Genomic DNA, 16,020 nt, shown 5'->3' on the forward strand with positions numbered 1-16,020 from the left:
CATCAAAATCAGATGTAAAATAAGAAAGTTATATGATATTTCAAAGTTCCGCTTATTTTCAACAAAATAGTATACGCACATCTCGGTCGGTATGCAAATGAGGAACTGATGACACCACTCACTCACTATTTCTTTTGTATTTTATTATATGGAATATTTTTATTTTCTCGTCATTGTCATGTGAAATATAGTTCCTCCCTGAACACTTGGAATTCCATTATTTTAATATTTTGTGTTTCAGGCAAGCAGGTCCTAATCGTCAAATTCGTAAAAATTGAAATATTGTATGATTCAAACAATAAAAAACAAAAGAAATTGAGTGAGTGTCATCATCAACTCTCTCATTTGGATGTAGCTTGCTCGTTCATATAACTATTTTGTTAAAAATAAGCGGAACTTTGGTATGTCATAACTTTCTTATTTTACATCCGATTTTGATGAAATTTTCAGCATTGTGCTTGTCTGATTTTTCTATATTGATTCAAAATAACATTTTTCTGAGGTGGACTTGACCTTAAGAAAAAAAAGAAGCAGAATGAGCTGAGCTTCATGATAAACAAATTGTCAGAACACAATGAATCATGGGCAAGTTTTGATTCATAATCATATGATCCTTCTTTATCTTCCAGTAATCTTGACACACTGAGCCATCCTGATTAATTTTGGAAAGCTAATTAATAACAAGTAGCCAATTCTTCAGGATCTTATTCACAACCTTATCTACATATCAGGCTGTCTGTCTTGTCTTGAAAATTACAAATTCAAAGTTGCATTGGCTTCTCTGAAGTGGAGGTGTGCTGCATTGTGCTTGTCTGATTTTCTCTAATGATTCAAATCAACTTTTTTCTGAGGTGGACTTGACCTTTAAACAAGATACCTTTCTAGGATAGTTTCTTGCGGCATTCCATAAAAGCATGGATATAAGTGAACCATTTATTTTGTTAAAAAATAAATATTTTTACAAATTATATTTTGCAGGGCTAAATTTGGACATTTTGAACAGATTTATATGTATAGGCACTACCAGTATTTATAATACATGGTTTGTAGAGGTACCTTGAATTATTGATGTAAAGATATGAGGGGGCTTAGGGGTCATGGTCCCCCCGAAAGGATTCTTGACCAAGAATAAAAGGAAAAATAAATAAAGAAAAGGAAAAGGATGAAATATGAATTTTTTAAATGGATATTATGTAAAAATTATTTAGAAAAAAAGATGATTTTGGTTCGCTCGCCTCTCTCACTCGTAACTTTGCAGGTCGAATATAGGTCAAATACATAACAAAAAGTATGAATACTAACATGAGATGGCCAAAAACCTTCAGAAACACAACTCAAAAGTTGAGCAAGTAAGTAATATATATAAGCCGGGTAAGTAAAGTAAGATTGAGCAGTTGAGATTTTTTTCTTCAATATTTTCTTGAAAGCAAGTTGACAGAGAAGACAGAGGTATCAATAGAAGAGGAATAGCGCCATCTTTGCCCACGTTGGCGACAGTAGTGCTGAAAGGGTAAAGTCTCGTACAGTCATGATGTACACCAAATCTAGTGATAATCCCTTGTTTTATGTGGGAAACCGCATTTGTATTTGATCGGAACTACTGTTTTCCCGGCGGCCGGCAAGAAACCTTGGCCTTGCCAACTTGGATGTTCTCTCGCTGATCGAGACGACTCGACTACATACGATTTTTGCAAGCAGATCACTGAAACAGGTTGAAGATCATCAGGTGAGGGGAGGTGGAATGTGTTAACCACTATGAGTATGAGCAACAAGGCTCGGGCCTCGGCCCACGTCAAGCGCAAGCGGCGCCATGGCCATGCAGTTTGCACATGACATGGCCATGGCATGGGCATGCCGCCGGCTCAGCTCCGGCTGTCACTGTCAGAAGGGCAAGTCACCACCCCACAGCTCTTTGGAGCTGAAAGCTCTGTCGATCTCAGATGCTAACACAGGGAGCCCAGGACTCGTCCTGTAATAGTAGTCAAAGTAACATACCGGTATAGGCCTACTGTCCAAAATGGGGTGATGTAGTCGCAATACAATTCAAACAATGAAATATAATTATAAAATAGCACTCCAAATAAAATTAAAAGTCAAAATAAAAGTAAAATTAATGGGGAAACATAAATTATGCAATTACCTCGATAAGCCTTATCATAAGGGCTATTAAGTATTGTGACACACTAATCCTGACATTGAGGCACGAACTGGACCCTCGAAAAAAGGAAAAGTTAGACGTCTATTTCGCGTTCGTTTTGGTATCGATCGGCCATTTTGTTTTCAATTTTGACAGAAGGAGAACGAATGAGACGGAACTTTTCCTTTTTTTGAGGGTTCAGCTTGCGCCTCGATGTCAGGATTAGTGTGTCACGATAGACCTTCATCCATATAATCGAGGTAAGTGCATAATTTTTTCCCCTTTTATTTGGAGTGCTACTGCGACCACATTCTACCCCATTTTGGAGAGTATATGTTTGACTAGTATTACAGGGACGAGTCCTGGGCTCCGTGGGTTAGGCTGCTAGGGCCTAGCAGCCGAGTCTAGGCTAGGCTCAAGTTGAAGTTTCAAGTTAAATGTTTCATTTTTTATACATGTGTAAATGGTGTGTCTCCATTATGATGAAATAAGTTGCGGCAAAAGCCGGCAATAAATAACTAATGCATTTAGTCAGTTGTCAATCCAATTGTTGTAGTTCTTGGTAGAAATTTTTGAATAAACCTAATAGAATACAAAGGAACAAGTGGGGATATGACATCGTCAGCCCACCTAATGAATATTTATAAAGACATGCCTAGAACTGTTTCACCGGAATAATGCAAATCTTTAAATTCAATAACTTTCTTATTTGTTATCTGATTTTGATCAATTTGTCAGCATTTTGCTTTGTGAATTTTACTCAATTGAGATGTAAATATCTCCAGTCTGGACTATCCCTTAAAAAAACGACTTCAAAATGTTACGTATGGGACATTCCATCCTTGGACTAGACCCAATTTGCATTTTTTATTAGATGACACCACCTTTGATGGTTAGGGGGTCCATTTCCCACCTATGACTAAATCTCACAAGATTTTATTTGATTTTCTATGAGTTTTTAGAATTGTAGCACCCATTTTAAATGCAATTTAGGTGCCCCAAATTAGCATAAATTTGCACATTATCAAATTTTTCTCAATGAAATTTTAAAATTCAACATTGTGGGTTCTTACCCCACAAAAGATAACTTATTACAATAGAGATGTAATTTTGTCTTCTTGGATGACCTTTTCTTGGACTTGCCCCGTGGTATACCAACAGATTTTTTTTAGGAACTGAGAAACCAAAATTTTCTGTCAGGTATGATGAAATGACTTAAAGATCTTGAGTTTTCTCCACGAAATGCTTAGTTATACCAAAATATTTTTTAAAAAACTGAGAGAATTATCTATTGGTTTATGTTGGCATCTTCCCTTGGCCTTTGTCATGAAAAGCAACAATTAACGGTAAACAATTGTTTATTTGATTGTTGGGCTGAATAGTTGGGCCTATTGGTCAGAGCACTCTTAAAGGTATTGTTTAACTTTGTGAGCAGCTGATTTAAAAAATTCTCAAACCAAGATGAAACATGTGTACAAGTGCATGTATTAGAACTAATAAACACTGAAAACAACCATTATTGAGAATGAAAAGCTAAAACTACAAGGCAAATCGCGATTTTGTAAATAGGCGTCTTCTAGACGCCTAAATAGTACACATGAGTGTATTGGATGAAACTAAGGTGGTGTTTCCGGTCACTGTATATTTCAATTTTTGAGACACTAAATAATTATTTTCGAACGAATTTTTTTTTTTTTTTTTCATTTTTGTAACATATCACAGACACAGGTGACAAGTGTGACCTTCTAGCTCAGATTTTTAAAAGTCAAATCAATGTTAACCAGTCACTTTAATTGGAACCATGCAGTCTATTGTGACTGCTGATATATGGCAAAGATACTACAAGGGTAAGATCGGACACTGCGGCGATTTTTTGAAACGCTTGATAAATGCTCATGGTGTAGGGTGCCCCCTAGCGTTGAGTAAGTAAACCATCACACATCGCCACGCTGCTGTGTATAAAACATGTGGGCAAAATGAGGGAAGGGATTTTGAAGAGGGTTCAACGGCGGTGCATTGGGAATTATTCCACCTTTAATTACCCAGGGACCTCCAAAATATATTCATCTCTAATTTCATAGAAACAAAATTGAAAAAAAATATCTAAAATGTAAAAATCGTCTATTCCTTCACCCCTTCACCATTTCTCTCATATGTATTGCACACAACCATTTCACGATACGCAAAGGTAAAAAAAAGCTTGTTACTTACTCCATGCTGTAGGGCGCCCTCTTTAGAGCATTTAATTACGTGGTCTATGTACTATCCGATCTTCCTCTTGTAGTATCTTTGTATATGGAGTGTCACTGCAGGAGATCAAGAACAATTTTAAAGAAAAAAAAAAGAATTTAAACACTTATTGAATGCTAGATGATCATTCAAGAATGATGTGGGACTTTTGTGTAAAAGATTAACCACTGCCCCCCCCCATGATGACAATTGATAACTGACCTTTTAATTCATATCTCATTTCTTAGGACGATTGCAGACATTGAATCATGGCAGCACCGTCCGCTGAAAACCTTGGTAACCGGGTAAGTTGAGGATATTTAAAGACAGAGAATCATTAGTTTTCATTGGGAATTTAATAGGGGATTTACCAGTAATGGGTGTTCATCATCAGAGTGAGTATAATGAGTTTTCTGATTTCTATACCTCATTAGAATAAAAGACTGTTTGCGTAACACTAGGAATTACTTCGGGATTACAAGTGGGGGGGGGGGGGGTGGGTTCAATTGCATGCAGCGCAAGGGCAGAAGGTCAAAAGTTCCTGTTGTCTAGAGCACACATTTCAGAAATGCACTGAAGTTGAATTACAGATGAACTTGCCTCATATACATGTAGCTTTCTATTATTCAAGCAATAGTGGCATACAGTTTGCAGATATACTTGGAGCAACAGTTTCTGATTCCAATCAATTTTATGCTATTTGGTATTTATTTAGTTTGAACTAATTGTTGGATAGTTAGAAAAGCGTCAGAAAATAATTTAATCTTCTCAAAATTTTGCAACATCCTTCCAAAGAGAACTTGAATAGAAAGATAATGAAAATGGTCAAAACACATTTTCAGGTCTTTATATTCTCCAAATAATAAAATATTATTAAATATAGTAAAAATAAGTCATCAGTGATTTTATTGTTTTCTCAACTTTTTCCCATAGAAAACACATGCTCTGTAATACGATACCATTTTCAAGTGACCAAAATATTTCACATGGGAAGAGCAAATACATATTCATATTTTGTAGGTATTTGTGTGTTTATGGTGAAAGTTTGATGAACTTTGTGAGAATATTATGTTTGATATGATTGAATTTATGAAAAGTGTTCGGTAATACGATCCACTACCATACTCTATCAATCCGTCAAATAAGATATAAAACAGTACATTAAAATTGTATTGTTTCCTTTCATGTCATTTTAACTTTTTGTTCTGTTCACATCATTCATCTTTAACAGGAAGACGTGGAGATTGCTTGGGCCAAGACAGCTTTTCACCATGCAGAAACATACTTCAACGTGAGTATACATCACAGGGCTGTGACCCCGGGGGGGGGGGGGGCACTCAATATGTAATGCGTGGTGGGTATGTGCTGCGGAGGGGACCCCCATTTTTACACTCAAAGGAAGTTGCTTCAAAACCTAGCATTTTCTTCTTATTGAGAAAAAAGAAGAGAGAAATCCGCTCCAAGCTTCGCATATTTTTTTTTACGCCGTTCCGGCCGCATTGATCTACAACGAGCTTCAATTTTGGTGAAAAGCGGCTGCAGAGCGCTGTCTGACCAGCTCATGAGACATTTCCTACGCTTAGGCCAGTCATTCAAATACCAAGGAACATTACATGTTCATGAGGGTGACACAATGTTTACCCCGGCAACAATTGCTACAGGCTTTATTTCGTCTTTAAGATATAGGGAGTGATGCAATAGGGTTTTATGTTCTTTTTGGGGTTAGGTTTAGGATAGGGTATAGTGTTACATCCAGGGTTGTAGTTGGTCATTCCATTAAGTGGAATTCACAGCGGAGCAATTGTCGCCGGAGCAATTGTCACCGGGGCAATTATCATGGAACCGTTCATGAGATGTCCCATTAATTTTGTGCTATCAAAGCATTTTTTAGACCAAATTTTGGAGTCAAATGATTATATTTCTCCTTCGTTGAACAAATGCTTGTGGTCCAAAAAGATTCTGCTTCTTGGCAAAGTTGCCTGTAGTTGGTTTCGTGCAGATATGTAGATTATTACTGAATTATTTATTTTCCCTTATTTAGTTGGTATCATCCGTGGACTCTACAGGGCTAAAGCTCACCAAGCACGATGATGAAATATTTCAACACTTCAAACATGACTTCCCTGATATGAAGATAGACATCATCGATCCCGAGGATCTTAAAAGTGAAAAATCCAAAGCGGTAAATCTTGTGTTTGATACTTTTTGTCATCATCATCATCAAAACCACCATCATTATCATCATCGTCGTCGTCATCATCATACTGGTCATCATCGTCATCATCATAATCATCATCATCACCATCATCGTCACCATACTGGTCATCATCATCACCATACTGGTCATCAGCATCACCACCATCATCATCATCATCATATCACCATCATCATCACCATCACCATCATCATCACCATCATCATCACCACCATCATCATATCACCATCATCATCATCATCATCACCATCATCATCATCATCATCATCATCATCATCATCATACTGGTCACCGTCATCATCATACTGGTCATCATCATCACCATCATCATCATCATCATCACCATCATCATCATCATCATCATCATCACCATCATCATCATCATCATCATCACCATCATCATCATACTGGTCATCATCATCATCATACTGATCAACATCATCATCATCACCATCATCAACTTTGCCACCACCACCATCATCAGTCGGAGTTTGTCCCATTTTTTTTTTGCTCATTCAACATATTGTGTCATTTTCACGTTATTCAATGTCAATATCTAAAAGTGAAGAGTTTGGCGATGGTGGATACGCAAAATCAGTCAAAAATAAAACCAACATAAGAGGTGTTTAAATACCAGTTGTGGTAACGATCGAAAATTGAGTTCAAACAGAATCCAATAAAATTACCACCCAAGTGTTTGTATGTATAAATGAAAAAATGTATGCCAAATGACTCTGGAAGAAATGTGTAATTGCTGAGAAATGAGCAAAATAAGCACAGAATTCCATCAAATGTCTTGTATTTTTCCAACCAAATATAAACACTCTCCCACATATGCTTTTCTGTGTTAGTGATCATCAGAATTGTCGGTTTTGAGCAAAGATTTCATGATTTCATAACGATAAGTGTACATCAATGTACAAGATCTAGATATATGATAATATGGTGACAATTCACGTAAATTTAAATGACTTTCTCATTAAATAATTGTTTGCTGTAAGTACTTTCTTTTACCTTTAAATTTTCTGCTTATACAGTTAGTGGAAATGGTGTATTATTGAAAAATGTCATTATTGATAGATTTGTGATCATGCTCAATCTGTCCATTTTTTTTTTTTAGGTCCAGTTATTGAAAAAAACTCAAGTTCTTTCTCTCCCATAACAGTCTTCTTGTTGCATTTAAATTGAAATACATTGGCAATACATGTATAGTAAAAGGAAGGTCGATTATTGTTGCACAGGCAGTTAAATTTTTGTGTAGATGCATATTTACATGCAGGGTTGGTGCGTTTTAAACGGTGTGTTTTAAAACATGTTTTAAAACGCGTTTTAAAACACCCGTTTTTTTTACAAAAAAACAGTGTTTTAAAACACCGCATAGACTTGTGTGTTATAAATTTGCATGGATGTGATTTTTTTTATACTATTATTTCTGAAGTGGTGTATTTTTTTTCTTCTAACTAAAACTCTTTTTCAACACCACTCCTCTTTCTCTTTCCCCCTTTATTCATTCTTTCTCCATTGCTTTGTCATGTTCCTCTTCTCCCTGTTCAATTGTGCCCATCAATCCATATTAAGAATATTCTCATTTTTTGGACAGGTAAAGAAACGCTATTAAGATAAGCTAAAATACATGTACACAGAGCTGCCAAGTAGTACGATTTTTCCGTATTTCATACGGAAATCAATTTAAAATACGGCAGTACGCTTTTTCATGATAAAATACGGGAAAAAACAAATTAGAGAAGAAAAGGTATTCCGTGTGTTGCTGCCCTCTACGTTCAATGAGTTATGCTTTCATCAAGGCTTTCCGATTAGAATTTTCGATATCCTGGCGAATCAATGCGGGTGACAAGTTCCGAGCGCACGCACGTAGTTTACAAGCGCAAAGCAGCGGCTCAAATCGCGATATTTCGCGACTGGTAAATACGTCTGTAAGGATGATGACGTCATCCAAGATGGCAACTTACGTTGACCGACGGAAGGATCGAAGATGACAATGTTTCGATCATAATTTGAAACGAATTAGCAGTAACTGCGGTCTAAGGTACGATATTTCTGAATTTCATACATTTTTCTGTAAATATGGATGCAATTTCTTTTTCATAATGTGATATTTTATGATTTTATGTGCAAAAAACGATCGGAAAAAAACCAGGTTACCGTCGAGTGTTAGATCTAACATTACTGCTAATACGGTGTCTGTACGTACGGGCCTCCAAATTCTTCAGTCTATGTATTGGTGAGTCAGCCAACGCAGTTCAGCGGAACAACCAAAATCTAGACTGAAGCTTTCGGTCTCGTGTGCGACGGTGTGGGGCGCAAAATAATGTAAGAAGTGATCGAACTTTGCCATTATGCATGCATATTTATCTCATGGTAAAAATACAGATTTTTTGGTCAAAATACTGATTTTGGGGGATAAGAATACTGAAAATACAAATACAACTTGGCAGCTCTGTGTACATGTAATAGAAGTACTTGAGTTAAATGGAAGTGTTACACAAGCACAATAATATTTTACAAATTCTGTAAACCTGACATCATACTCTTGAGGTACACACAAAAGTTGGTATAACTTTGCACTTAATAAAGATGAAGAAAAGTACTGTCAACAGTATAAGATAATCAGCTAGCGAACCGTAACTCTAACAATTCCAGGGGAGCTTAATGGCCCCCTAAAAATGTCTATGATAAAATCCATAAACATGACAGGGCCATGCCATATCGTTCAAAACTATTTTGGGATGTATGCATGGGTATGCAGTTACATATATGATACATTGTATACACCACAAGTGCATATTAACAGATCCTGAATTGCTTAAAAATTGATTTCATGTATAAATCCAATGTGAGTTCTTGCCAAAATTTGTCTGTATCATTATTTTTACTTGTTAATGATTGGAAAATTGTCAAAATATTCTTTTAGTAATAAGAAAGTTTTAAAAATCCGTACATAAATATAAAAATGTATAAAAAAAAACATTACCAGTAACATAAATAGACTGGGCTATTTTGTTTCTTAAGAAGACTGAGGGGGGGGCCTAGAATCTGGGCCGTCGATCGCGGGATCACAACAAAAATTGGCACACGCTTTACCCATGGCATAATCTAAAAAAAAACTATAAATCAAATTTTGCATAAATCTCATTGCTAATTTATGCATAATATCAAAAGTTTGCTCTTATTAACTAAACAATGCCCCTGAAATTATCATTTTTGGTTTACAGGCTCTTCACAGGAATCTGATCAAATGTTCTTTAAAAAAAATTTCAACATCACATTTTTTTCTGATATATTTTATTGTTTTTTTTCAATGAAAATAGTCAGGGACTATATTTTGACCATAAACAAGGTGAAATTAATTGATTTTAATCAGTAAAAGGAAAAATAATGGCACATTTATGAATTATGGCTAAAAACACTATTGCATTAGATTTGTACACAAATTCACGTTTTGAGCATTTTTGGGTCTGCATGCACTTACAAAATGTTGCATAATTTCAGAACCGCATACCAGGGGGTTGCAATTTCGGTCTCAAAATTTGCATGAGACTCGAAAAATGAAAGTCTGTGAGTGACGCGGTAAAGAAAATTGAGCAGTGGATTTATCACCAAAAAAATGACGAGGGGGGGGCTGAATGAGCCCCCTCCCAGTCTTATTAGGGTTAAATAAACATTCTATAGGCCTACTGATTGTTTTTAAATATATTTGATCATAATTCTTGAATTATAAAAAAAAGGTAGTTCAAGGGCTTTATTTATAGATTTGAATTGAATTTGTATTTCATGCACTAAAATTGGTATAAGTGATTCAATTGAAATAAAAGCATATTGATTTACTGGTTATGAAATTAAGCTTTGAAACCCCATGTATGTCGAATTCTTCCATTGTGCAAATTCTTCTCCCCCCCCTCGATTGACAAGACTCAGTATACCTCGAGACTACATGTCTCTATGTTCATGTATTAGGAATAAAATGTCGAATTACTTAAAAAGTGTTCTTTTTTTGTAGGCATTCAATTTCCATGATTTAGTGATTTTGGGGGAAATATTAACTCTTCTGTTGGAAATTCATTAACAGAATTGTGGTCATCTCTTATTTAAAACATCAAGAGCTTAAATCATGCTATATTTAGTGTAAAGTTTAATTGATTTACAGAAAATTGCATCATTCGTTGGAAAAAAACGTTTTAAAACAATAAAAAAACGTTTTGTTTTTTTTAATGAAAAACGTTTTTTATTACAACCCTGTTTACATGTAGTAATGTTGTATGTCTTACGTCTCCCTCCTCAGAAATGGCGAGTATTTTGTAATCATTTTGACGGGACTGTAGATAATTTCAACTATGGAACGCTCCTGAGACTGAACGTCAGTGAAGACTACTCGGAAATCAACTCAATATTTGGTAAGTTCAAATTTTTGCCATTTACTATGAAAAAATATATATACATATATATATACCCAATCATTTCTCATAGTACTGTTTGATCGTAGTATGAGATAGAGATTAGAGAATGCTTGTTTTTCTATGTAATGTCTATACAGTGCGTCCCAAAATAAACGAAACCGAGATTTAGCGATCATTTATCATTACTTAATCATAAATAAAATAGACAAATGACCTACCAATTTAAAGCTTAGAATCTCCTCTTTCATCTGATATTACTTAGCTTATTTCTTATTCACGCATGAGTGAGCAAAAACAATTTGAAGAAAGGATACCAAAAGCTCATTTGGCGAGGGGTATCTGGGTTTCAAAAAGAAAACCACAATTCTGAAAAGTTCAAAATCTGCTCTTTAATTTGGTACCTCAGTTACAGAAAATGGTCAAGAAATAAAAAAGTTCTGGTCATTTGAAATAAGGCTTGTATTTCCATAATTTCATGAGATAAACGTGTTTTCACGGTTTCCCACAGAAGCTTTCGCATAGTGAACAAAAGATTTAATGCATGGCTGATCGTCAACAAAACGGAGTGTTGAGTGAGTTTGAAAGCCAGCCTGGAGAACCTCTTCATTTTATGAAATTATTGAAATTCAAACCTCATTTCAAATGACCAGAACTTTGTTATTTCTTGACCATTTTCTGTAATTTAGGTATCAAATTAAAGAGGAGATATTGAACTTTTCAAAACTGTGGTTTTCTTTTTGAAACCCAGATACCCCCCGCCAAATGAGTTTTTGATATCCTTTCTTCAAATTGTATTTGCTCACTCATGCGTGAATGAGAAATAATGTAAGTAATGTCAGATGAAAGAGGAGATTCTAAGCTTTAAATTGGTAGGTCATTTGTCTATTTTATTTATGATTAAGTAATGATAAATGATCGCTAAATCTCGGTTTCGTTTTTTCTAGGACGCACTGTATAATTACTCAAGTCCTGTCTTAAAACACAATGGCTCGAATTCACAAAGGTGGTTTTGAAAACCCATGGTATAAATTACGCTTAATTTAGCGCATATTGGGCGCGTGAATGAAAAATGTCCACTCCTGATGCGGGCTTCTGTCACAGTGCGCCAAATTGACGCCTGTTGCCGCGGTCATCAACGCTATTTTATTCATGAGTCCACTGTATTTATTCATGAGTCCACTCTTCAAACAGTGGACTCATGAATAATATAGCGTATCTAACCATGGTAACAGGCGTCAATCTGGCGCACTATGACAAAAGCGTGCATCAGCATTGGACATGGTTTATATACGCTTGCAATACGCGCTAAATTAAGCGTAATTTATACAGGAAATCTGCATAACCATGGACTCAACCGTGGGTTTTCAAAACCACCTTTGTGAATTCGGGCCAATGGTTTTTATTCCGATAGCCATGGTTTAGTTAAAGAGAAATGCCAGTAGTTGCAGTAAACACTGATTTCAAGAGAAAGTCTGTAAAACCAGGATTAATTGTCAGAATATAATCGAGGATCTAGATATGGTACACTTACATAAGCTGAACTTTGTGAAATCTTGAAATCTACGCTGAAAAATGTTCACACTGAAGATCACCAACACAGATAGGCACACGTGGGACAATGTATCAATATTGCTGGAATAAAGACCCGACGGAAGTGACCGAATCCGCGCTTATTTTGCTTATTTCTCAGCAATTACACAATTTCTTCCAGAATCCTTTGGCACATATTTTTTATTCATACAAACAGACACTTGTTTGGTCATTATATCAGGTTCTGTCAAAAGTCATTTTGAGATCGTTACCAAAACTGGAATTTATCTTTAAACCTGGGTTAACCAAGACTACACTTTCATGGAGTGTTAGTTGTCAACTCATTCACCAATTAAAATTAATTTATTCTTATCTTGCTGCAAAAAGTTGTGAAAAAAATTGAGACTCGAAAAGGTGGAGAATAGGAAAATACAACCATTGTGAATTTCATTGAATTAAAAATTGCCATCAATGTATAAAACGTTTTGAAGACGAGCATTCGATAGAGAAGTGGTTTCAAATGCTTGTTTAGATTAGGGTTAAGTTTAATTATCAATATTATTATTATAATAATTATACTTGCTTATATAGCGCTTAATACTTACTTTGTCAGAAGTCTCTAAGCGCTCTACAGTATGCAGCATAATTACCCTGGCTTTAGCAGTGCAGCTGTTACGTGCGCTGCGTTTCAAGGAATAAATTCCTGCCAGGTACCCATTTACCTCACCTGGGTTGAGTGCAGCACATTGTGGATCAATTTCTTGCTGAAGGAAATTATGCCATGGTTGGGAGTAGTAGTAGTAGGGCTATTCCATAAATAATGTACGTCGGACCCCCTATATTTGGGACCTTCAAAAAATTTTCTGTCTCTCTGAATTTTTATTATTTGACAGTATGTAATGCTGTCAAATGACCATGACTTGGCCAGTTTATTAAGTGAAGTAAGACTTTAGAAAAATGGGGGTCTGATGTACAAAAAGGTTGATTATTTTATGGAATTGCGTAGTAGTAGTAGTAGTAGTAGTAGTAGTAGTAGTAGTAGTATAGTAGTAGTATAGTAGTAGTAGTAGTAGTAGTAGTAGTAGTAGTAGTAGTAGTAGTAGTAGTAGTAGTAGTAGTAGTAGTAGTAGTAGTAGTAGTAGTAGTAGTAGTAGTAGTAGTAGTAGTAGTAGTAGTAGTAGTAGTAGTAGTAGTAGTAGTAGTAGTAGTAGTAGTAGTAGTAGTAGTAGTAGTAGTAGTAGTAGTAGTAGTAGTAGTAGTAGTAGTAGTAGTAGTAGTAGTAGTAGTAGTAGTAGTAGTAGTAGTAGTAGTAGTAGTAGTAGTAGTAGTAGTAGTAGTAGTAGTAGTAGTAGTAGTAGTAGTAGTAGTAGTAGCAGCAGTAGCAGCAGTAGCAGCAGTAGTAGCAGTAGTAGCAGTAGTAGCAGTGGTAGCAGTGGTAGTAGTGGTAGCAGTAGTAGTAGTAGTAGTAGTAGTAGTAGTAGTAGTAGTAGTAGTAGCAGTAGTAGCAGTAGTAGCAGTAGTAGCAGTAGTAGCAGTAGTAGCAGTAGTAGCAGTAGTAGTAGTAGTAGTAGTAGTAGTAGTAGTTGTAGTAGTAGTAGTAGTAGTAGTAGTAGTAGTAGTAGTAGTAGTAGTAGTAGTAGTAGTAGTAGTTGTAGTAGTGTATTAATATTAGTATTATCATTATTAGTATTACTATTTCATCATTATTACTACATTTGGATTAACCTTGATAATCCACTTTTTACGGGTCGTGTGGTCCAATGGTTAGAGCACTGGACTCATAATCGCAAGGTTGTGAGTTCGAATCCCAACTCTGCCATTGTCTCCACTTTGATAAAAAGGCCCAAGAGTGATATTTGTCATCTGTTATGTCAGCCACTATGACTGATTAACCTAGACGTAAAATGTTTCCAAGGTAATTGGTTATTTACCAGCTTGGCGTTTACCAGCAAAAAAATGCTGTCCTGCCAAGTTTCTACGGGAGTTACCACAAAAAAAAAAAAAACTTTGATTTTTATACTCCTCCCATATTAAACTCTGTAGATTTTTCACCTTATTGTCACTTGTCATTATAGAGAAGTATTGTCATGTGTATTATTGGTGCATTTGTCGTGTCCCAAATCTCTTGAATTTGATTATATATAAGAAAAGCCCCATGAAATGCCCCCCCTTCCAAATGATTATTATCATTTCCTTCTAAAAATGAGTAGTTTTGAACACTAGAACAAATTTCTATATATAGTACCAAATAAGAATAACCCATTAAATTCTATTCAACTCAAATCTTTGATTATTAATTGCACAATTATTTTATTGTTTTATTATTTCATCAGTGACCAGAATTCAGTTCTATGCTATCGAGATCGCTCGGAATCGAGCAGGACTCAATCTGGCAGTGAGGAAAGGCTCCCTGGAGAAAGAGACTCCCGCCCAACCTGACAACAACGCCCAATCCGACAACGCCAAAGCAAGCGAAGTTGCTTCATAGCATACGGCCCCTTCTCCATAATAACTATGCCATTAACTTTATCATCATCATGTATCATCCCAATTTCAATGGACTGCAATTCAAGTTTTGAAGTTGGGACTTGTTTCCAACACCAAAAAAGTGTAGCTTTATTTTTTTTTCATTACCAATGTTATGCTATGAACAGGTGTTACATGTATAAATACAATTGCAGTGTTTTATATATTTATGTATTTTATCATGTTATGAGATTATTGATTGATTTTTAAAAGGAAATTTGTATTTTTGAGAGGTTGAAGTGACTCCAAGGGGGGGGGGGCATTTTTGTTCAAAAATTTGTTGACAATTAGGGTCCTCACTCCAAGATTGAGGTGATGTGATATATATGAGTTATGTCATGACAAATATGCACAACATTTTTTTTTATGTTTCTCAAAGGGGGGCATGGGAGGATGTGCCTACACCTGGGGAGCGTTTCATTAATATTTTCATCCGACGTGTTGTTGTCAGATCTGACATCTTTCCATGATTTTGATTGGCTGAGAGGCACTGTTCCTATGGTAACTGTCGGATAAAATGGGACTTGTCGGATAAAACGTCTGACAGGTCCTTTCATGAAACGCCCCCATGGTGGGTGCTTCATAAAGCTGTTCGTAAGTTAATAGCGAGTGTAAGAACGACTGGTGATCCTTTCACATGCACAAACCCTCGCCAATGATCGTTTTTGTGCTTACCATTTACCACAAGAAAGGATCACCAGTCGTTCTTAAAGTCGCTCTTCACTTATGAACAGCTTTATGAAACGGCCCCCTGGATTTGCAACCGGAATACATACAATTTTTTTTACCCAAAATGTATTTGAAAAAGAAATCACATTGCTTCCATTTTTTTTTTGGATTCATCAATTTTCCAATGATTCCTGGAATCAATAAAAAAAAGAAAGAAATGTATTCCAGGGGCATCTGTCTTGAATGTGACATTAGTGACTGGTAGTGGTAAGCAGTTACAAATACCAACATTGGAGTTA

General features: G+C 35.8%; 1 protein-coding gene across 1 annotated transcript; it reads left to right on the top strand.

The window, feature by feature from the left end:
* Positions 1 to 1,560: 1,560 nt before the first annotated feature.
* On the top strand, positions 1,561 to 15,491 carry LOC121425679 (protein PBDC1-like). Its single transcript, XM_041621840.1, has 6 exons — positions 1,561 to 1,726; positions 4,615 to 4,671; positions 5,598 to 5,657; positions 6,408 to 6,548; positions 10,882 to 10,993; positions 14,860 to 15,491. Exons 2-6 carry the CDS (start codon positions 4,636 to 4,638, stop codon positions 15,012 to 15,014), a joined length of 504 nt encoding a protein of 167 aa, XP_041477774.1. The 5' UTR covers positions 1,561 to 1,726; positions 4,615 to 4,635; the 3' UTR covers positions 15,015 to 15,491.
* The last annotated feature ends 529 nt before the right edge of the window (positions 15,492 to 16,020 follow it).

Source organism: Lytechinus variegatus, chromosome 12 (genome assembly GCF_018143015.1).
Source record: "Lytechinus variegatus isolate NC3 chromosome 12, Lvar_3.0, whole genome shotgun sequence".
In the NCBI taxonomy this organism is placed as follows: domain Eukaryota; kingdom Metazoa; phylum Echinodermata; class Echinoidea; order Temnopleuroida; family Toxopneustidae; genus Lytechinus; species Lytechinus variegatus.